The 21,993-nt window shown below is 44.4% G+C and overlaps 1 protein-coding gene across 1 annotated transcript in view; it reads left to right on the top strand.

The window, feature by feature from the left end:
- Positions 1 to 232: 232 nt before the first annotated feature.
- The window catches only part of LOC135918986 (cell division cycle protein 20 homolog), a 28,940-nt gene continuing 7,179 nt past the window's right edge, over positions 233 to 21,993 (top strand). Inside the window, exons 1-8 of the mRNA XM_065452715.1 lie at positions 233 to 420; positions 1,727 to 1,953; positions 4,523 to 4,641; positions 6,631 to 6,766; positions 10,016 to 10,141; positions 14,835 to 15,025; positions 17,471 to 17,800; positions 18,762 to 18,887. Of these exons, the coding sequence (XP_065308787.1) occupies positions 1,740 to 1,953; positions 4,523 to 4,641; positions 6,631 to 6,766; positions 10,016 to 10,141; positions 14,835 to 15,025; positions 17,471 to 17,800; positions 18,762 to 18,887 (1,242 nt within the window). The 5' untranslated portion in view covers positions 233 to 420; positions 1,727 to 1,739. The remainder of the gene's footprint in view (positions 421 to 1,726; positions 1,954 to 4,522; positions 4,642 to 6,630; positions 6,767 to 10,015; positions 10,142 to 14,834; positions 15,026 to 17,470; positions 17,801 to 18,761; positions 18,888 to 21,993) is intronic.

Raw genomic sequence — 21,993 nt, 5'->3', positions numbered from 1 at the left:
AGTAACAAATGCTTACGAATCATTTAAATAACTCCCACAGGCCCACAGAATATTCTGCGTATAATTTGTTCATTTTACACGCTACAATATACATTTACTTACAGTCCATGAGCTACGAACGTGCGTGAAAATTGAAAAGTGGTAAAATAAAATAGAATTGTTTTGTGCTGCCCTCTATGGTTACCGGTGTGAAAGGTCTCGTGCCTTCGTGCATGGCTGGTGCGGGTTGTTGGGCGAGCGCCACCATTTAAATTTCGTATGCTGGCTGCTGGCTGACTCGCTCGCTCTACCAGCTCAACGTCTCGACACTCAGTTCGCTGACGTCGAGCGTTTTTGTTGTATCCCGGCGTGGTGCTCTGTGGAACTGCTAGGTCGTAAAACATTTTTTTTTATTCTTTATCACCGACTTCTGCTTTAAAGGTGAGGCGCAACGAGTCTTTTAATTCGGTTGTGTTAGCGGTTTGACGTGCTTTTGTTCTGTTGGGTGTGTTCGTGCAAAATATCTGCTGCTCGTACAATAATTCTGGCCAAGTGTACCTTTGATGATCGAATCTATGAAGTCACGCAGGGCCTTTTTAAAAAGTATGAGTGAAAAGTCGAGAATCTGGTTTGCGTTACCTGCTGTCGCCCTTACTTCACAGGCTGAAGTCGGGTAGCGCTAAGCAATAAGCGATGAAATTTTGTGCTCTGGAGTATGGTGAGCTTTCAGTGCGAAAATTGCCCGGCCAAATTATTTAACATGTTGACATTACGATATGGGGTGCCTGCAGCATTTCAGCACCCGACTGTCGCGCATTCGTTGTCGTACAGTCAGTATTGTGTTGTATTAATGTATGTTCAGTACAAGCATCATTAGGTGTGTAGATATGGTCTGCGCAGCGGATGAACTGGTTTAATGTGTGCACTGTGACAACCTTGCAACTTCAGTGAGTGAGTGGAAGTGTCGATCAAGATGGTCAATTAGGTGCGTGCACGTACGCGCGCATAAGGATCTGCGGATATTTAACTTGTGGTTGTTTGCTCCACTTTGCAATGATTAGATTATTTGACTTCCAATTACGCCACTTAACATTTGCAAATGTATTCAGCAGTGTCGAGGCTGTGCACACACTCCAGTGTTGTGCACTTGTTGACACATTGGCACCTTGGTCACAGGGGATTGAAAGCTCCAGCATCAAGCACCTTCAATCAGAAGGGGGCTTAGACACATGATAAAAAAAGAAAATGGGACCGGTGGGAGGGTGGGGAGGGCTGAGGTGAGGGTTCTCTGCACAAGAGTGGCAGCTTAGGCATGTTAGTTCTGGACTGCTAAATCTAAGGTGCGCAAAAACGGAGTGCTGTAGTTTTAAGACCTGGATCTGTTTTTTTTTCTTCACACTCTTCGTTTCAGTAAGGGTTCAGTACCATGTCTGCTGGCTGCACTAGAGTAAAGGGCTACTACAGAGGGTGCTAAAGCCAATGTAACCAGCATGCAATTTACTATAGATGTTGCACTATAGCATGCCTCTCTTCTACGCAGTCGGTTTAGCAATGTTTTATTTCCTTAAGCTACTTTACTCCTTTGCTAGCGTGACTGTTAACATGCCAATTTCGTGCTCATTAAGGTTCCCAATTTTAGAACTTCTTTTTATTTGTATCTGGTTTTTCACCAGAAGCACCATTTCAGTACAGCATGCAAACAAACTGACTCACACCGATTTGTAATTTCAACTTGAACAATTTCCAGTGACACCAGCACCATGCCACTGATAGAAAGGGACGGCAAGGACTTCAACAACAGCCGCGGGCTGACGCGTTCATGCAAGACGATGGACAACTCTATCCTGAACACAACAAACCCTTCCATTTTATCCACCTCTGCCCTATTTAACTCTTCATTGCAAAACCTGTCGGCTTGCCAGGCCAACATTTCCACGAGCAAGACGCCCTCAAAAACTCCGAGGAAGACTCCTGGTGAGCTTCAGTCTGTTTAAACTTTTATGCGAGCTTGCTGATTGGTAAATCGCTGTCCTATAAGTTGTCCATATCCAATTTTGGTCAACTACGCAGTCGTTGCAAAAAAAAAAGTTTGGTGTACTGTGTCACATGATGGCTTTTGCTAAAATGTGCAGCACTAGTGCGGTTGTAGTAGCATGGTGAAAAAAATTTGCACAATACTGCTTTTTTTTCTCTTTTTGAGCCGCTCTTGGCACATCCCATTCAAGTTTACACGTTTGCAAAACCGGAGCGGCTAAGAGCATCGCATAATGTTGCTGAGGGTATAATCTTGGGAAAACTGCGTTTTGGTTGCTAACATACCTAAAACTTGTATTTGATCTGTTATAAATATTTCAGACACCACTTCTAGCTGCTATGCTGAAGCAATTTTAGTACTTCTGCGGTTATTGGCTGTGGTTAGGTCTAGTGTCATCAAGGCCATTGCGTAGGAGGGCTGCATGCACAATGAGAAGGTGCACATTATCCAATAGACTTGTTTTCTGCTCCGTGGCTGCTATAAATGTTGCCATTTGGCTTATGTAGTATGGTGCAATAAATATTTTTTTTTTGCTGCCAGGAGAAACATGTGGCAGCACCACAACTGATGCAGTGTGCTTCCATTTGGCATTTTACATGGCTGAGTTTTGTTTCGTGCTGCTCAAGCTTTTGAACGTATGCAACTATACTGATCATTGCACCTGAGGTTGCGCTGGTGCAGTCTTGCAGGCCACGCCTAGCTGCACTCAACACGTGCAAGACACCGCATTTCAAAAGACAAATGTGACGGTTAGCTGCTACTTGTGTGAGACCGTGCGAAAGACCAGTGCATCCACTTCTCTCCGAGTGCGGAGTGCCATGCAGGCTGGTGCAGCTAGACGCGGCTTTAGAGGTAGCATCAGCGCCGGTTCATCATTGGAGGCCATTAGTTGTCCAAGCCAGTGCATTGAGGTTCGTTGGCCTCCTCATTCACGCAGTGGAGGCACGTGAGAGCGACGAATCGGCCTGGATGAGCAGCCTAGTAGGTGTGCCATGTTGTGTGAAAGTCGTTTTCTTCAACCAAATCGCTATTTCGTTGGTTTCATGACGGTTTAAATGAACCAAATGGGAAGCAGAAGCAAAAGACCATCTCATTGGAATAGAGGGCAGCTATTGTAAAGGCAGTCATGTCGGGTGCTAAGAAGTCGTGTGATGCACGTGCCAAATATCTTTGCTGTTCTATTAAAATTTTTTTTGTACATCACCATCTAGCAGGTCCATGGGCTGGAAATGGAAAGTTCCTTCTTTTTATGCATGCTTACATTTGTGCACCGTATTGGGCATATATTGCAAAAGGGGCAATAATGTATACAGGGTGTTTCAGTGAACTTTCCAGAATTTTCTAAAATAGCCTGGGGCAGATAGCACAATTCTAGTCGGTGAGCTGGTCTACTCGAAGAGGGGGACATTACTTGCACAGAATTGAAATGCCTAATCGATTATTTACAATTCAGTAATTGAGTTTTATCTAATTACCTTGTGGCACATATTGCAATTTACAAATTTTAGTGGGTGTGACTTCAAGGCCTATCCACTTAAACAGAAGTGTGTGGATGACACCATTTACGAGCTATGCCGCGTCAAACTTGCTACAAAAATGCACTGTTGTTCCACTTACTTTCTTAACAAAACGGTGTTTTATGCATTGAAGCACGAAAGTACTGGATTTCTCTGCAAATTACGGGAATTAGTATCAGTGCTGTCATCCTGATAATTTATTCCAAGTGGATCTGCCTTGCGAACTTCTATAGAATCTGTTAATAACAATGTGCCATAAGATGTCAATTGAGTTGAACACTTAATTGGTGAATTTTCATTAATTATTCAATTATGAATTTCCAATATATTGTACAAGTAATGTCTGCCTCTTTGAGTAGACCAGCTTATGGACTATAATTGTACTATCTGTCACAGCATTTAACAATTTTTTAAGGTGTTCACTGCAACGCCCGGCATAACAAAGTATTAATCAATATAACTAAGTAATTTTGATGGCCCCTTCTTAGATATAACGAGGTTTTACTTTAGTTGTTCACAGGCTTAAAATGTGCTACTCATGAAATTGTCATAGATTCGTTTTCTGGAAAGTTCAGCTGCAAAATCTGATGCTCAATCCAACTTTCCACTTTGTGTAGCATTTGCTGTAAAGCCAGGTTTCTGTAAAGTCCAGGATATAATATACTGCAGTAGGAAATTGTGCATTCTTACAGTGACCTGATTTGGTAAATTGCAAAGCTGAAGGAAAGGGGGTAGTCTGGTGCTGAGTGTGGGGTGCATAAAGAATGACAAATGTTCAGAGTTTCATGCACACAAGTTCTAGCTAGCTCTTGTGGTTTGCTCTCAGCGTTTCCCTTAGCTTTTCTGTATTAGGTTCACATTGCCATTAACTTAATAAAAATTCAATCCTTGTTGCTTATGTGTTTATGCTAGGATTTCTTTTGAGTCTGCTTAATTTTGTTTTCAGTGGTGCAGCGTGTGCGCAATTAAGCATGTGCATTTCCCTTTTCAGGCAAGCACAACCGCAGCCACAAAAACCCATCAAAACAGACGACGCCACTTGGCCGAAGTGGTGGTGACCGCTTTATACCGAACCGGCACAAAATGCAGTTCGAACTGGCAAACTATGTGGTCAGTATTGCTTGTGTAGAAGGAATTTAATGGTTACAGACAACTGTTTCACCATTTATTATTGCTGAGACGAGTTGCATGGGGTACAAACTTGGAGCTTAACAATGTGGCTTGAGAAGTTAAGGGTTGCTTAACAGGCGAAGGAATAAAAAATGTTGGGCATAACATTGAGGGACAGGAAGACAGCCAGTATTCTGTTGGACATTAACACTAGAAAGTAAAGCTGGGCAGGCCATGTAATCTGTAGGACAGATAACTGATGGTTTATTAGTAAGGGTGTGCAAATACTCGAATAGTCATCATTCAAATAATTTAATTTGCAAATAGAGTATCTACCATTCGATTTATTGAATATTCAATATGTTCGGTGTAAAGACCCATGCAGTGCCATGTACCCGCGGTGTGCGAACATGCCACGACCTCTTGGATTTCAGAATCTCTTTGCAGGGGGCAAATTGTGCCAAACTTGCAAATGAAAGGGCACCTATGGTGCCAGCTACATGCGGACCGGTGATCAAGTCGCGTGATGCGCTCCCTTATCATACATCGCACTGATTGGCTTGCAATGATGCACCTAGAATACAGATATACCCCTTCTGTATTTTGGCGAAAAACTGAAAACTTTCTATGCAATAAATAAACGGTTGCCTTAAAACATAGGTCCACCATTAAGCTGAAAACCTCGGTATAGCATAACATTGCTGATTCGTTAGCTTCAGAGGAAAAAAGAGAATTGATTCTATTCAGAAGACATTCTATTGATATTAAAAAAAAGAATTCCGCACCATATATTAGAACTGAGCTGGTAACCACTGCTGGCATACTAATTTGGCATTTCCTTTAATAATAGTAGACTGTGCAGTGTATCGTGATTTGTACGTACCTATGCAATCCTAGGAGACTCCCAAGCACGTGCAGGCACCACACTTTCTTGCCCAAAATTTGTAAGCATTAAGTTCTGCAAAAGATTTTGATATTCAGCTTTTCTTTTCTTGGTTTTATTTGAAATCTACTATTTGGTGTTCGCACACCCCAATTTATTAGTTACAAAAATAGGTGCCCAGGAAAGAGAAGCACAGCAGAGTGACAGAGAATTGAGTGGTGTGATGAAATTGCGAAAATCAGCTGGATCAGCTGGCACAAGACAGGGGTAATCAGATTGCTGGCAGAGGCAGTCATCCTGAAATATAGATGTAAATAGGCTGATCATGGTATGACTTTGTGCCGGCCATGGTGGCTGCATTTCGATGAGGGGGTGAAATGTGACAACACCCGTGTACTTGGATTTAGGCGCGCGTTAAAGAACCCCAGGTGGTTTCCGGAATCCCCCACTACGGCGTGCCTCATAATCAGAAACTGGTTTTGGCCTGTAAAGCCCCATAATTTAATGACTCTGTGGTAGAGGCCCCATAAACCTGTGTGCTCTCCTCGAACACATCTGATCTTCCCTTCGCATTTCTACCTAACTCAATACCACGTTTATTTTTGCTTGTGGCTTTGTTGGTTGCCAAACACTGTAAATGAAACCAAAGCCATGTGCTCCCACACGTCTTATGCATGTTGCACGTACGACCTCTATCTGTGGCTATTGCTTGTAGCTGCCTCCTCAATGTATCGCATACCTCCTGTTGTATCTGCACTGCTCAAATGCAATGCAGGGGGGAGATGAATTCTTCTCCATGCCCTCCAGCTGTTTCTAGAGAATTAGCGCCGTGAGTGTGAGACTGTATGACCACGATTTGTCAACTGTATTGCTTTCAGTGGCTTCATTTTGTTTGATAAACTTACTGTAAAAGTGGTTCCCTTCCTCCCACCCCGCTGTAGAGAGGTATTACGTTGATTCAGTGGCCATTTGTTTGTTCCTTGGGTAATTTCAGAACTGTTGCTGCTGCTGTGAAATTCACATTACGAAGCTCCTACAGTGTACGCTTGGCACGGTTATGTCCATGGAGAGAAAATGCCTTTTTTAATAACGCTTTTTTGTTTTAGCTGACAAATCAAGAGAACATCAATGAGAACACTGAAAACCCAGAGTATCGGGCTGCCCTGGAAGGTCAGCTCAATACTGACCTTGCCAACTTTCGCATCATGGCCTACAGTGACAAAGCCCCTCCAGCACCTGAAGGTACTTTATTGCCACTTTTATGCTCATTTATGCTAGATTCCGTTAAAATGACCAGAGTAGAAGCGGCATTACTAGGGAGTTGCAGCCAATGTAGGGGAAGAAAACTGTCAAGAGTACAAAAAAATGCACAAGGACTACAATGCAAAATAAAGGAGTACAATGCAAAAGGAGTACAAAATGAAGGAGTACAATGCAAAATGAATGCAAAAAGAGTACAAAATGGAAGCAGGGGTGGGATTTTAGGTGCACTATTTCCCACTCTTTAGTCCAACCTCGATTTAATAAAACTTGTGATGAAAAAAACTATTTTCACTTCCCAATCTTAGTTTCATTGAAAACAATTTTTTTAGTAATTTAGTGAATTTTGTAACACTGTTTCGATTTTACAAAGTTTTCAGCAATTTCAAGCATGTACTCGGATCCTGTATGGCTGCAAATCTAGCAGAAAGCTGTAAAAGTGTCGGCCAAGGCAAAAGTTATTTCAAGTGTTCTTTTGCATGAAGCGATAGTGGCAAAAGCGCCATCAGAGTGCGCACACCGGCATGCGGTAGGTAGGAAACACCGCTGCGCCATTTCTCCTGTTGGTAAACAACTTGCAGAAGCTGCGGGGCACACTGCAGCTCTCAGTGCTTGAAGAAATGAGAGCTGAGGATTTCTGCGCAAGGGGCATAGGGAGGGAGTGAACACGCGGTAACGTGGTCAAGCACGCGCCAGGGATGGAGAGGGGCAGAAACGCATGCCCATCTGTTCTCCCCTCCTAGCGTGCGACTTTTCTTGCATGCGTCCATGCATGGGCCATGCGCCATATTTTGGAGATCATCTCTGCGGCAAGTGCAAAGGTAGAGCCAAGACCATTGGTGCTTTGGTGCACATTCGGTTCTCGCGTGTCTAGTGTTGGCGGTCACATAATCTCAAGTTTCTAAAGTGTTCGCATATGTTGCAACAGCAAGTTTGTGGTAATCAGGTTTGATTTAATGTTTGCCTGAGTGCACGTGTCGCCAATTAAACTACAAACCTTACTTTGAGTAGTGTCTTTCTCCTATCATCATCGATGCTGTGCCTTTCTAGTGAAACTGACTTCATTTCTTTGTTTTTTTCTTGTTTTTTTTGCTCAGGTTGAATATCCGTATCTTTCTACGCTTTTTAATTTGTGGGCATCGCCTGCGGGCATGGAGCGCAATCGGCCATGGTGTCCACGATTTACGGCGTAGCGCGATGCAACGCATGCCGACGCTCCAAGCCACGTTGGTGCATTGCTCTCGGCACTGTACACGCTGGCACTCGTAACGTGCTATTACTGCCCGACCATCTTGCAATTTATGTATATAAGTATAGACGTGATACTAACAAGTACTAACATGATACTATCCACGAGGAATGCTCTGGGAAATTCTGAAGTTGTTTTTACAGCTGAAACATTAAAACCTCGAATTAGTGAAACTTGCAATTGAACAAAGTTTTTGCTGCAAGGACAACTTTGTTATATCGAGGCTTAGCTGTACTAAGTTTAAGGAATTCGTCGGCACATATACATAGGCCGACGTCTTTATACCGAAGTGAGTGGGACCTGCCATACCTTTTTCCATGCAGCTCAGTTTGTTGCAGTTGTTCCTTGGAGTTCTAGATAAGACAAAATGGGCTAAAACAAGTCTGAACTTATCCAAATTATACCGCTTTTTTCTTTTTTTTTTCCATGCATACCATTTCGGAGTGTTGGCCACTGGTCTAATATTGTCAAAGGCAACAGCATTCTCATTTGGAAGCTCTGGCAGTGAGGCAAGGAAGAGCTGCAGGGAATTTAATGTAGCTTTCACAGCTTTATGCGTCAAAGCAAAAGTGTCTAGCTTTATCATTCGGACATTGAAGGACTGGCATGTTGTCATGACAAAGTTACAACAATGAGTCTTTGGGTGCTTAGGCAGAATGTTGTTCTCAGAGATGAAAATATGACCAGGGATTCCTTTATTTTAAAAAAAAAAGTAGTTGCAAGACTCTTTACAGTGGAGCTTTGCAATACATGCGTGCATTGTTCAGGCCATGTTGTCCTCTTCATTATACTGCCAACCCCCCTTTGCTTGCTTAGTGGCTGTGCTGTTGGGCACAAGGTCGTAGGTTCGATTGCAAACATCACTTACAGCGCGTACATAGACGGGGACAAAAAGAACGATGAAGGCAGCATTTGTCTTCGTTGTTCTTTTGGTCCCTGTCTATGTACGCGCTGTAAGTGGTGTTCACAATACAATACCAACTAGCCCATACCCAAACCCTGTGTAGCTTCAACCCTGGTTGTGGCAGCTGCATACAGGCGGTGGCAGAATGCAAAAATGCTCAGGTATGGCTCTTTGGGTGCTTGTTCCACAGGTGGTCAAATTTAATCCAGAGATCCGCACTACGGCATCCTCTTGGCCCACTGTACAGCTTTGTGAGGTCGCACCACATTTTAATTTTAAGAAACATATACAGCTCATTTTGTAGCAAAGACATTTGTGTTTAACAGCCATTGATTTTAGTTGTTTTATTCCTGTTAAACCTTGGCGAAAAGACTGTGTTTGCCAGGTAGGAAACATTTAAAAATGGACTGCGCAGTTGCTATGATGATCCCCCATGAATTAGAAAATGGGTCAGGGAGAGCGAGGTGTTTCATTGCAAGTTACTCTTGTTAATTAGCTGGAAGCTCCTGCTTATGCTGTCTCCATGCACAGTTTCTGTTTCAGTTTCTGTTTCACTGTATCTGTGGAACTTAAGGTACCTGTGAACAGGTCAACTTGCCTGACACTGTTGGGGACCTTACAAATGTCTTTCATTAGGCTTAGCACACAGCTCTGAATCTGTGGAATACACTGATCCGAAGTCCTAGCAATGGGCAGCTCGGAGAATTCTCATTGAGCTTGCCCTGAAGGGAGTCCTGCACATTCATTTTTCGTTTGACAGTTGCGAAGGTGATAGATGGAGGCCTGAGTTGTTGCCCTCACTACCTTTCACATTTTTGTCTTCCATGGCCAGTGATGCCACGGTACCATTGCACTATTACTAGTGCGCAGTTGAACCCAGATATATTGAACCCACATATAACAAATTATTGTGTAGAACAAATAGCTGCAAAATCCCCTTGAAATAACTTTCATTTTTTATATTGAATTACGTATATATCGAACTTCTTTGTGATCCCCTTCAGATATAATATATCAGTTTCACTGTATATGCCAATGTGATTTCACGTTTTCTCCCCTCTGTCTCGCCACCTTGCAGGCCACGGCGGCAACAAAGTTCTCTACAGTGCATCCAAACAGATTCCGTCTGCAAAAAAGAACACCAGATTCATACCAAAGACTGCCGAGCGGATACTGGACTGCCCTGACATCAGGGATGACTTCTGTGAGTCGTGTCTTTCTGTAGTTGGACCTAGCTATGATTTGAATGCATAACTTGTATTAGTATTTGTATTGGTATGTAATGGTCGTCCTATATTTATTCAAGTGTCTGGCACAACTGCTTCAGATTCAGTAGATTCACTGAAAAGAGGGCCAAGGGGCCTCATTGACAAACAAATTTACAAATGCCATAGAATATATATAAAGTTAATTCAGATATCACTGAGCTGAAAACGCAGTCGAATTATCGAAAGTATCAAGAAAATAAAGCAAAGCTTGCTACACCAATTCCCCATTATTTACTGTATAAACTTGCTACCCTCGCTTCTATGTAGTACAAAATCTGTGCAGAAGCAGAAGTCCTCGTATCATTACTGATTAGCGCTCCCAGTGGCGTGGGCCTTGCGACTTCCTTTGCAGTGTGGCGTGTCTGGCCATGACGTAAGGCATGCATCTTCATGCGAGTAGACATACTTTTCACTATCGTGCGCACATCTCTATTATTTTTTCGCCAGTGAACTGCAACGGATCGTGCGCATTCCAATGGGTCAAAACGGAGCTACTGCTTGCGGCAACCACTGCAGACGAAACTGCTGTGTCTGTGAAATCATGCATGGTTATAGTGCAGTTCTGAAGGCATGCAGCCAACGCGCGCACTTACTCGGAATGATACTATTTGCCGCAACTGCTGCGGACGAAACTGTGGTTCTTATTGAAGCGATCGCGGATGGCGACTACACAGCTCTGAATGCACGTGCGGCCAACATGGTGTCGTGTGTGATGGTAAACGTATGAATGCGCAAATACACACAACTCATTTCTCTAGATTCTGTGCGGTTTCTACTGATGACTAGCGATGCGAGCTCCGCCGCTTAGTTTCAATTGGCCGCTTGTGCCACTATTTCTTTTCTCTTTTGTTTCTCTCAAGGAACGGTGGCACTTCGTGCCCACCATTCCCAGAGTGTTGTCTGAACTCGCTGGTCTGCGGCCAAATACTACGTACAAATGAACTAGTTTGATGCTATTAACTAATGAAAACGCCCGCCGGTACCAAAGGACGAGTCCGCGTTATCACATTTTCCGAATTAACGAGGGTCGAATTGACAAACTGTTTATTGAAGCACTGAATGAAATGTGTTGATACAAATTTGTTCCCTGGAAGGGACTGTGGTGGCAAGTGTGTTTGCTTGCCTTTGTCGTAGTGGTTTTGACGTGCCAAGCTTGCCCAGTGATGCAGGAAAATGCAATAGCATTCAATGCAGTAACTGCAAGGTCCATTTTAAAGGTGTAAAAGCCTAGATGGCTGTTTGACTTCTACAAGATGGCAGTGTTGAGTTGTTCATCCGATATCTAGAAAAGCAATGAAGGGGGCTAGTTAGTGAACGTTCATGGTTATATGCGCTTAGTTTTACACTGACAATATTAAGTGGAGGACAGGAAGTGGACGGACTTAGCGCAAGTCTGTTCAAGTCAAGCCGCAAGTCAAGACGGGATTGTTCATCCGAGTCCAGTTTGCATTGCTCGAGCCTACATCCGCAGGCAATGAAAATGTACTTGCCATAAACACTTCTCTCTACTTTAGCTGAAGACTTTGCCAGCTGTGCATCAGGTGCAACATAGCTTTGTTGGCAATGTTTGAACCTTGTCATCAGCTGACTCGGTCGTTACGTTGATCATCCCTATCTGCCAAGTGCTTGCAACTAAATGCAAGTGCAGTGTGATGTCCACTGGTAAAAGAAGCACACAAGCAGTTATGTGGCGGCTGCAGGTGCTGGTAAAAATGTGTGCTTATGCACACAGAGCTACAGGCATCACTTCCTTCATGTTGTATGCCATGTTGTATGCCATATAGTAGTTGTTGCTGAGAGAACTGCCACAGAGATACCGCCTTGTCTCATGGGCTTGTTTTCCGTAACAGTGGACTGCTCTATACAGTGCAGACCATTACAAAAACAAGTATGGTAAAAGCTCTTTAATTCGAATTCCACGGGGGTGCTATAAAAATTCTAGTTTTACAAAATTTAACTAATGAAAGTTGGAGGAAAAAAATTGCTCGGTTAAGGCGCGTATATAGTCCAACGTGGTGTGAGCACGCGCGCACATGCTGCGTAACGTTGGCATGAACCCTGACGCAACCAGTGTATCCGGACGCGGCCAACGCGGTCCAACGTGCCCGACGTCGAAATGACTCTTGCTCCATACGCACATTCGTCACGCTGACTGGCGCAGAGAGAAAAAGAAAAATGTCGTCCGAAATGCGAAGCATCGATTGCGATAGCAAATTAGTAGACAGCTATACGAAGTACAGTAAAAGCTCGTTAATTCGAACCGCAAAGGGAAGCCGCTTCAGTTCGAATTAACGAAAGTTCGAACTAACGAAAGTGAAGGAGGGCAACAGTACACTGCGATTTGGAAGCAGTAGGGCATGTCAGAAATTTGGCGTGTCAGAAAGTGATGACGTGTGCCGCGGGCACACGCCCTCTTCAAGTCGAAGCTCTGAGTCCGACTGTGCCACACCACCGATGTCCACCGAAACGAACGTTAGCCGAGCCTTAACACCATCAGAATGAATCGCGACGGCCGATACCTCCTAAGCTGAAAACAGAGGTGCACAACCAATGAAGACTGCCGAGACAAAGACGCTGAACATGTGAAGGTGGCGAAGGCCCTCATTCGTTGGTTCTTGATTGCAAGCACAGCTGCGACGTACTTGATTCGCTGTGTTTTGGAGCTTGCCGTGCCATCTCCACACAACATTAGCAGCTGTACAAGATTTGCAAAGCCTCCGAGATTCGCAATGGGCAAGAAGTCTCGGAGGTTACGTAGAACGGAGAGGCGGCAGCCGCCGCTGCCTTCTGGCTGACCCCGCGTCGGTTAGATTTTTTTTCCGATTTTGCCTTCTCTCGCCGTTCTCTCCGTTTCGGAGGCAATACAGCCTTGTGTGTAGGCAGTAGGCGCGCTTCTCTGGCCGTGTGTCAGGCGAGCGTAGTTCGAATTATCCGTGAGGGAACCTTCTCGCGTTCGAATTAACGGACTTTTTTATACATGCACTTCTGTGGAGCTTGGCCGGACCAAATCGTACAGTTCGAATTATCCATAAATTCGAATTACTGAAGTTCGAATTAACGAGCTTTCACTGTAATATTTTTATCGGCCGTATAAACTTTGAAACATTCACTTGCTAACTAAATAAACAAGCACGGTATCGCACGCACACAGGTAAGCATGAACACATCTAGCTCGATGACTGTGGAGGCTTGCTGAAAAACGCTGGAGTGAGGAAACTTGGCAGTAGCAGCGAGCGAATTGACCTTCGTACAGCTCTCGCTGCAATGCGAATGAAACGTAAAAAGCACATTGCATGCGAAGCTACCGGCACTATGCGTACTCTGCAAACATCGGAGATCGCTTTAAGGATGAGGCCCACGCGGGCACGCGTTCTGGCCACATCGCAGATCGCTTTCAAGATACGGCGCCTGCATGGCCACGTTGTAAGCAGCAGCTGCCGGAGAAGAACGTCTCCACTCCCTTGCCTTGCCCCCCGTGCCTCCCGCGTGACAGGAGAGTGTGCGCTCCACCTTCCTCGTTCGCGCATGCAAGATGAGCTGCATTCACCATCTCACCCTTGCATGCTTTCGCTTGTACACAAAGAACATGGCACTCGGCGACGCCAGCATTGCCAACGTGCTCCTGTGCACTAGCACTCTCTCCATCCACGATGGCACAGAGTTCGAATTATCGGTGGCGGTGTAGATTTCGGTATGAATTAGTGGCATGTGTTACGTATTGCCTTCAATACATTGTTGGACGGACGGCAACGGCTACTTCGAATTATCAGAAATTTCGAACTAACGAGTTGGGAATTAATAGGCTTTTACTGTAGAATGCCAGCCACCTGTTCCCAGCAATGGCTGGCTCGCCTTTGCTTCTTTTGTGGCACCAGTACACATTACCATCCTTCGTGTTAAATATGCAGCAACAAACAGTACTTTATTTGCATGCCTTTTTGTTGTACATATCTTGCAATGATGCTTTCTCATTTTTGTGTTATCATGATTATACTAGCTTAAATGTGCAAGTCTGCTATGGTGTGTGCATATGTGGTGGTACTTCTGTCATGTGCTGTACCATTGTCATGGGTGGTGGCGGTGACAAGGCGAGTGCAAGGCTTAGGTGTATAGTGCACTCGTCAGAAGTGAGATGTTTATTCAAATGAGCAAGATGTAAAAGAGCCGTATTTAGCATAGCTGCCAGTTTATTTGAAAGGGATGGCAAAGTACATTTGACAAGGTACAATGTTATGACATTGTAGCACTGAGACTCCTGGAAAGGTCGGTAGGTTGAGGGTGTACTGGAAGGAACTTATTGGGAAATTATGATTTGGGATTTTTGTGGCGCAGCAGCCATGCAGGCTATAATGCGCCCAAGCACAAGCTTATCGGGAAAAACACTTACTCGTGGGGCATGGCACATAACTGAACAGGCTGAACTACATAGCTTCCATCAGCTACAGTGGCTAGATTTTGCTGTGATTGAACAATATTCTTCACAAGGTGCTGCGAGTGCCTGCTGCGTCAGGGGAGAAAACATGCCAACACTGCACTCCAGCAGCAGAAGTCGCAGTGCTCCTAATTCTGTGGTAGTATGGTGCTGTAGTGAGGGCTGTTTTTTGACTTTGGTCTGCCCCTTTTCTGTAGACCTGAACCTCATGGACTGGTCTTCCACCAATCTTCTGGTGGTTTGCCTCATGGGGCAGGTGTACACCTGGAATGCCTCCACTGGTGAAGTGGACCAGCTGCTGGAGCTTCCCTCCCCTGCAGAGTATGTGTGCTCAGCCTCGTGGTGTGCTGATGGCTCGTACCTTGCCCTGGGCACCTCGGACAGCCAGGCATGTGTAACCATTCCTCTACTGTCATCTTTGCTTGCATGCACATACCATAGATTCTAGTTTGCCATGGGGTAGAGGATCTACAACTCGGCATTTGATAAAAGACCTTGCAGGCTTTCGAAAGTGGTAATGCACCTTCATGTACCTACTTGCATAGATGTTACGGAAAATAGAATTGGGTAGGTGAGCTATTGATGAAAGAAGCAACTGTGTTATTGTTGGTTGTCTTTCCAGGGCCATGTTGTGGGAAGGGTGCAATTGACAAATGGAAAGTGAAATGTCCAGTGACAAATATAAAAAAATTTTGACGTTTGACCCATAAAGTCTTTATGGGTTGAACTTGTGCTTTCTATCACAAATTGGTCGCTGTGGTAGTGGCATCATAGTTGGTTGTCATCGTATTGAATGATGTAGCTTGTAATTGGGCCCTATTTACCATTGTAATCTTGTGCATGGGTCGCACTGCCCCCCCCACCCGCTCCTGTTTAGGACTAGATAATTGAGAACCTAATGCAGCAGCCACGCCCACATGTTCCTGTTGCAGCCTGCTTTCTCCCAGATGCAAGGACACCGCTACCTACAATAATTAAGAACCTAGAGCCAAAATCAATTATAGAAATTTCAAACCTGTGCATATGGCATCAATTTTTATTTTTCAACACAAATAAATACCTAAATAAAATGTGTATTGGCTTCACCTTGAAAATTCACACCCAATTAAAAAAAAAGAAATGCAACCCTAACAAGTTTGTACAGTAACCGGCATGCACTACATGTTTTGTATGCAACAGATAAGACTAGGCCCGTCTTTGGAATGCGCTGCATTTATGACTTTACAGAAGTCTGATGCTGCGAATGTCTTGCGCAAGCACGGAAACTACCTAGTTGCCAGTGGTAGGGCCCGTGCTCCACATGTCGCTGCACGGATAAGTGGTTCTTTGGGGACTGCCGTGGGCAGCATTAAGAAGCAGCAGTTCAGGTACATAGGAGCACAAGCGGCACATAGATTCGTACTAGTCAGATATGCATGCGTGCGACACCATGTGTTCGGCTAGGCCATTTGGAGGATGCCTCTCGGAGCATTTCGCTGGCAAGCAAGGTTCAGTGTGGCGAGGGAAAGACCAGCTTTCCTTATGCTTGCTTTACTGGGCTTGACCAATGTATATACATTTGACTCGACTTAAACGTCGCTCAAAGGCCTAGGAAAATTCGTTCAGTTTATCCGAAGTTTCATTTAGCCGAAGTACTCAGAAATCGGCGAAAATCGTTTTACTAGAAGTGTCCAGATGTTTTGGTATTAGTGCTGTGAAATAGGAGACCTTAGTATGCTTTACTTCTTATGTTGCAGCTTATCTTTGTGCAAGGTTCTGTTCGTACACCAATAAATTCCAATTGAACATCATTCTGCACCGATCTCTCATTCAAGATTGGCCTGCAGAATCTCAAATGCATCTGTAGTCTTTTGGTCAGAAGCGGTAATGCGCATTGGAATAGTAAGTCTTTATCAATAGAATTGTGATCTTTGCCATAATCTTTACTGACAGTATTTTGAATGGTGTCCTTTTAGCAAGTAACAATTGCATCATCTCGGGTCTCTTTCTGGCAGTGTGAACGAAGCAGTAGTGGCAGCCTGACTGCAAGATGTTACTTGCTCTGTAGTTCTCTCTTCCTCTTCACACTTATGGGATTATTACTTGCCTAGTGAAGTCTACATGATGGAAATGCCGATGAAACTTTCACATCCTTAATTTGCACTAACTTTCCTGCTACTGCCCGATGCATTGGATTTTCTTCAGATTTATGATGTCACCATTTGACATGTTTATCGGACATTTCGTGCTCCATAAGCTGGAGATGTAGGTGGTAGTTTCGTTTAACCGAAGTTCAGAGAATGATGGGTTCCGTTCACCACAAGTTTAATAACATTGTGCCTCACAGGCGGCCTACCAAAGTTTATACTGTAGTTCTGCTAATCCAGCATTTCCATTTAAGCAAGTTGCATTTATCCGCAGTCCACTGTAGTAGCCTTATAGGGTGGTGGTGTCTATAGATAGGCTTGGGACACTTTCTTTTTTTGCTGCGTCCTGGGCTGAGTGACTGATACCAGTGAAAATTGTGCAGTGTGTTTATGATGACAGTTTTGAGTAGCTAATCCTGGCAAAAAAATAAAAAGGGGAATCGGGAAGAACTGATCAGGAAAAAGCAACATCGTAAAATCTGATTTCCAGTCATTGTTTATTTTGCGGAATTAATATCAATGAGTGAACCTGTTGGTTGCTAGTTGTTTGACATCTAGTCGAACAATTGTTTGGTGTGTTGCAGAAACATTCTTAACCGGCTAAAATTCCACTATTTGCACAACTGTGTTTGCAGCCAGTTAAAGGAGTGTTTGTGCCTGTCTTTCATTCGAGTGTGTTGTTCAAAAACCTTTTGCATTGTGTACAGGTCCACCTGTGGGACATTCGTCAACGTAAACGGCTGCGCGTGCTGACGGGGCATGCGTCGCGGGTCTGTTCGCTGGCCTGGAATGGCCACACACTGTCGAGTGGCGCCCGGTCGGGGTTTGTGCACCACCATGATGTACGCGTGGCAGAGCACCACGTGGGTACGCTGTCAGCACACCAGCAGGAGGTGTGCGGTCTGCGGTGGGCGCCTGATGGCCGCATGCTTGCGACCGGTGGCAACGACAACCTGTTACGTGTGTGGCCCACCACCATGAGCCACGGGGCTGTGCAGCCTTTACACTCTTTTACTGAACATCAAGCCGCCGTCAAGGTCAGCAGACGGGCACGGCATCAATGTAGCTGCATGCAACCAAATATTGCTCACGGTGATGTAGCAGAAATCCTGCGAGCTGCATTGATGTTCCTGTTATCAGCACTGCGGGACAGTGTTGAGCTGAGTGTTCACTGGAACGTAGATACATTTTGCCACATATCTCTGGGTGTATTTCTCATAAGTGGTGCTAAGCACAAAACTCCTACTTATTGAATTATTTAATTAATGATGAACTTCATTTCTGCAAAAGACATGCATCATAGTTAAGTTTGTAGCATTGATAAAACTTCGTGAGCTACCAGCTAGCTAAAATTGCACCATAATTTGTTGTTCCAGTGTCTGCCTCAACTAATCCAGCTGATGTGACAGAATTGCACTCGAATTTCTTTTTCTATGCTTGCACATAATAAAAATTTCCTGCTCTGATGTATGCGACATGAATGCGAAATCTAAATTTACTTAGGTGCTAAGGAATACTAGTCGTGTAGCGCAGATTTCTTTTTTTATCTTTAAGGACATGCTGGTATTCAATGCTTTTTTTTTTCAACATGACATTAAATTATCTGAACTTTGTTTTGAGTCATTAACATTTGCTGGTGACTTTCGATTCCACCAGAGCAATGTTGCGAGACATATCATGCTAACTTGCCATCATTTGTCACTAACTTGCCCTACCGATGGGGGTGATATGCGAAAACACCTGTGTACTTAGATTTAGGTGCACGTTAAAGAACCCCAGGTGGTGAAAATTTCCGGAGTCCCCCACTATGACGTGTCTCGTAGTCAGGAAGTGGTTTTGGCACGTAAAGCCCCATAATTAAAAAAAAAAACAAGCTTGCCCTACACATAACAGGTATATATAATGTACTGGACTGTGGCAGAGCCAAATGCAAAGCCACTTTGTCAGATGGTTATTCTGCATGTGTCTTGCATGCATTTCCACTTTCCTTTATTGCAGGCCATTGCCTGGTGTCCTTGGCAATCTAGTGTGCTCGCCAGTGGAGGTGGAACTGCTGACCGCTGCATTCGGTTTTGGAGCTGTAGCATGGGTACACAGCTAAACTCTATTGACACAGGATCACAGGTGAGGTGGTTGCTTACTTGAGTGCAGTCGCCGCTCTCAAGAAATTGGGAAATTATAGCCTCGCGACTTCTTTAGCAGCATGACCGTGATGTGCCTATTCATCTATTCTTCTCCCTACCCTATGGACATCCTGATTACTTTTTTGGTTGATGAGCTGGTTGCGATGTCACCAGTGCTCATCACCCTTGACAACTGTGCACAGTGTCAAACCAAAACTACTGTTTACTGCAACAACTGCGGAAAGAACTGTGGCCGCTATCGACATGATCATGGATGGTGACCGAATACAAACTGTATACTGTTTGCTGCAACCGCTGCGGATGAAACCGTGGTGGCTATAGACATGATCACAGATGACAACGCCCGTAGGGGTGTCTGCGTAAGCAGGCGTTTGGTGTTGCGACACCACATACCTGAGTACATGAGGGTTGGACCCTCCTGTGCCTAGCTGTGCGTGGCTTTGCCATATCCGGGGAAAAGAGGATCCTGGGGGTTGATTCAATGCCAGGTGTTTGGACCTTTATGGCCCCTTTGTGGAGGCAGCACACCTCTTTGGCCTCCTCTTCACGTAGTCAGCAACCCGACCTGACCCACCCAGCGAAAATCGGTGTCCCCCTTTGCAACCTTCTTCTTTCTCTTACTTTTGCATCTTTCCTGTCTCCTATTTGGTTCTCATCATTTCTGAATTTCTGGGTGGCAAGGGTTAACCTTGTGTAGTATATCTGGTCTCGGCTATATATATTAGGTTACTGGGGGCGAGCTCCACCATTGTGTTCCACCAGTTTTCTAGGTATTATGTTTGAAAAGAAGCTAAACTTTCTAGCACACATAAACAGTTTGAAAATTAAAGTGAACAATGCACTGAGCGTACTCAGTCTTGTCACAGAAACACTGGATCATACCAACCTATATCATCCTCACGACTTGGGGAAGGCGACGGCTGTTCACCTCCAGCAGAGGTGCTTAGGCACGGCGTGTCACCATATGGATCCATTATATTGGCGAGTTTTTCTAGACATGCATGCAACACAGCGTCCATAGTGGCACGCTTCGCAGGAGCACTGGCACAGCAGCAACAGCAGGTAGCCGAGAAGTGTGGAGTCACAGTAACCGGAAGCGGAAAGTGTTTCGAAAAGTGTGTTGGTGATGTATGTCAAGTGACATTTGGAGGAGCATTCGGTGAGAAGACCAGCTGACAAACGGAGCTTAGCAAAGGAAAGAGTGAAACAAGCGATGGTTGCGTTTTGACCATCAAATGCGTGCAACTCCACTATTATGGCACCATTTTGAAAAATATTTGCGGCTACGTGTTCGTTGCAGACTCGTGCACAACTGCAACACCACAACTAAATTTTCACCTCTGGGTGGTAGAGGGCCCTTTAAGGAGGTATGGTAGGGTAAATGGTACATGTTAGTTTTAACATAATATATTAGGAACCGCTGCAGATGGCGAATCAAATTTCACACGCTTGCAAAAGATGCACTGGATACAAAACGACACACTTTGTTTGTGTCTAGATAGTGTGCCTTTCCTGTGGCCCACTCCCAAAATTTCAGGTGTGTTTAGTTATTTGATGTACCTTTTCTCTGCAAGCACGCAGAGGAATGTGGTGATATTACAGTGTTATTCAAAATTTCCATAGGTTATATCTGAACTAAAGAGCTATCATATCCACTCTGGAGTTTGCACCCCAAAAAAATATCTCTGCTTTTACAAAGCCACAAGGGGCTTTCTTGCAGTGTAAATTTTTCCAGTGTTATCATTCATATCATCAGAGATTTCTTTAGTTCAGAATATTTGACTGCTTGTAGTACATGTGTACGAAGTTTCACTGGAATAGGATGAATACTTCTTGAGAAAAGGTACATTGAATTTGAAAAATTAATAAAAAAATGCAATTTGAGAAAAATGAAGTTTTATGTTCGACAACTGCTTGTAAATGCTCAGAATGCCCCAGCAGAATACATTTCACTGCTGGTTTTCTTGCACGTGTCTCCAAAACTCTTCTTAGTGTTCCTTTTGATCCGTCATCCTTCCTTGCTCTCGGCAGAGTCATAGAATTCTGCCCTGTCAACATGCTCTTTGTCATTCCTGTCGAGGGCAATGTTACAAGAGACCTGGATCGGACCAAGGGTCTCCAGAACAGCTTCTCGTGCAGAATTACCGTCATTGTAGTAGGCCATAGCATGGTTAGTTGCTGTCTTCAATGTGTAAGCACTGACAAAGTTTTCTTAGGCCAGTGGCACCAGATGAGTTGATTGTGCGACCCATTGGTGTTCTGTGTTTGTCCATGAATACATTTGCTCAGAAGACCGACTACCTTTGAAACTTTTGTTTCTGCTCCATTTGCGGGACGATCGTGCCATCTTCTCGGCAAGTAATACGTTTGAAACTCGAAACAGATTCGACCACGTAAGCAAAAGCAAGAGTTTTACGTAATAGCCCTTTGTAGAAAAGAACTATTGCATCAAACTCTTGCCTTTGCTTCAAGTTGTTGACAAATTCGACTTCACCCTACCATCTGCTTGCCGCCTGGTTAGCTCGGATGGTAGAGCGGCTGCCCTGGAAAGGCAGTGGTCCCGGGTTCGAGTCCCAGGACGAATTTTACTTCAACTGCGAGGCTTTTCTTTCGAGGAACCTGTGTGGGTTTCCTTTGTAGCAATTGCTACGAATGGGTGGATGTCTGCTTTTCCCTTTATTAATTACTTCTCTCCACCCTGCGGGTTGCTGCAGAACTATTACCTCAAACTCTTGCCTTTGCTTCGAGTTGTTGACAAATTCGACTTCGCTCTACCATCTGCTAGCCGCCTGGTTAGCTCAGATGGAAGAGTGGCTGCCCCAGAAAGGCGGTGGTTTCACATTCGAGCACCGGACCAGGACGAATTGTTCATCAACTGCGATGCTTTTCTTTTGAGGAACCCGTATGGGATTCCTATGTGGCAATTGCTACGATTGGGTGGATGTGCCATTTTCTTTGAATTAATATATGATTATTTAGTACAAATCATTTACTTACCACACGTGCACACACACACACAAAAAAAACTGAGCCATAACGAAGAAAACCGTGAACGACAAAGATAAACAAACCAGCCTTCACCCGCC

The sequence above is a fragment of the Dermacentor albipictus genome, chromosome 3 (genome assembly GCF_038994185.2).
Source record: "Dermacentor albipictus isolate Rhodes 1998 colony chromosome 3, USDA_Dalb.pri_finalv2, whole genome shotgun sequence".
Lineage (NCBI taxonomy): Eukaryota > Metazoa > Arthropoda > Arachnida > Ixodida > Ixodidae > Dermacentor > Dermacentor albipictus.
This window is presented reverse-complemented; position numbering and strand designations above follow the sequence as displayed.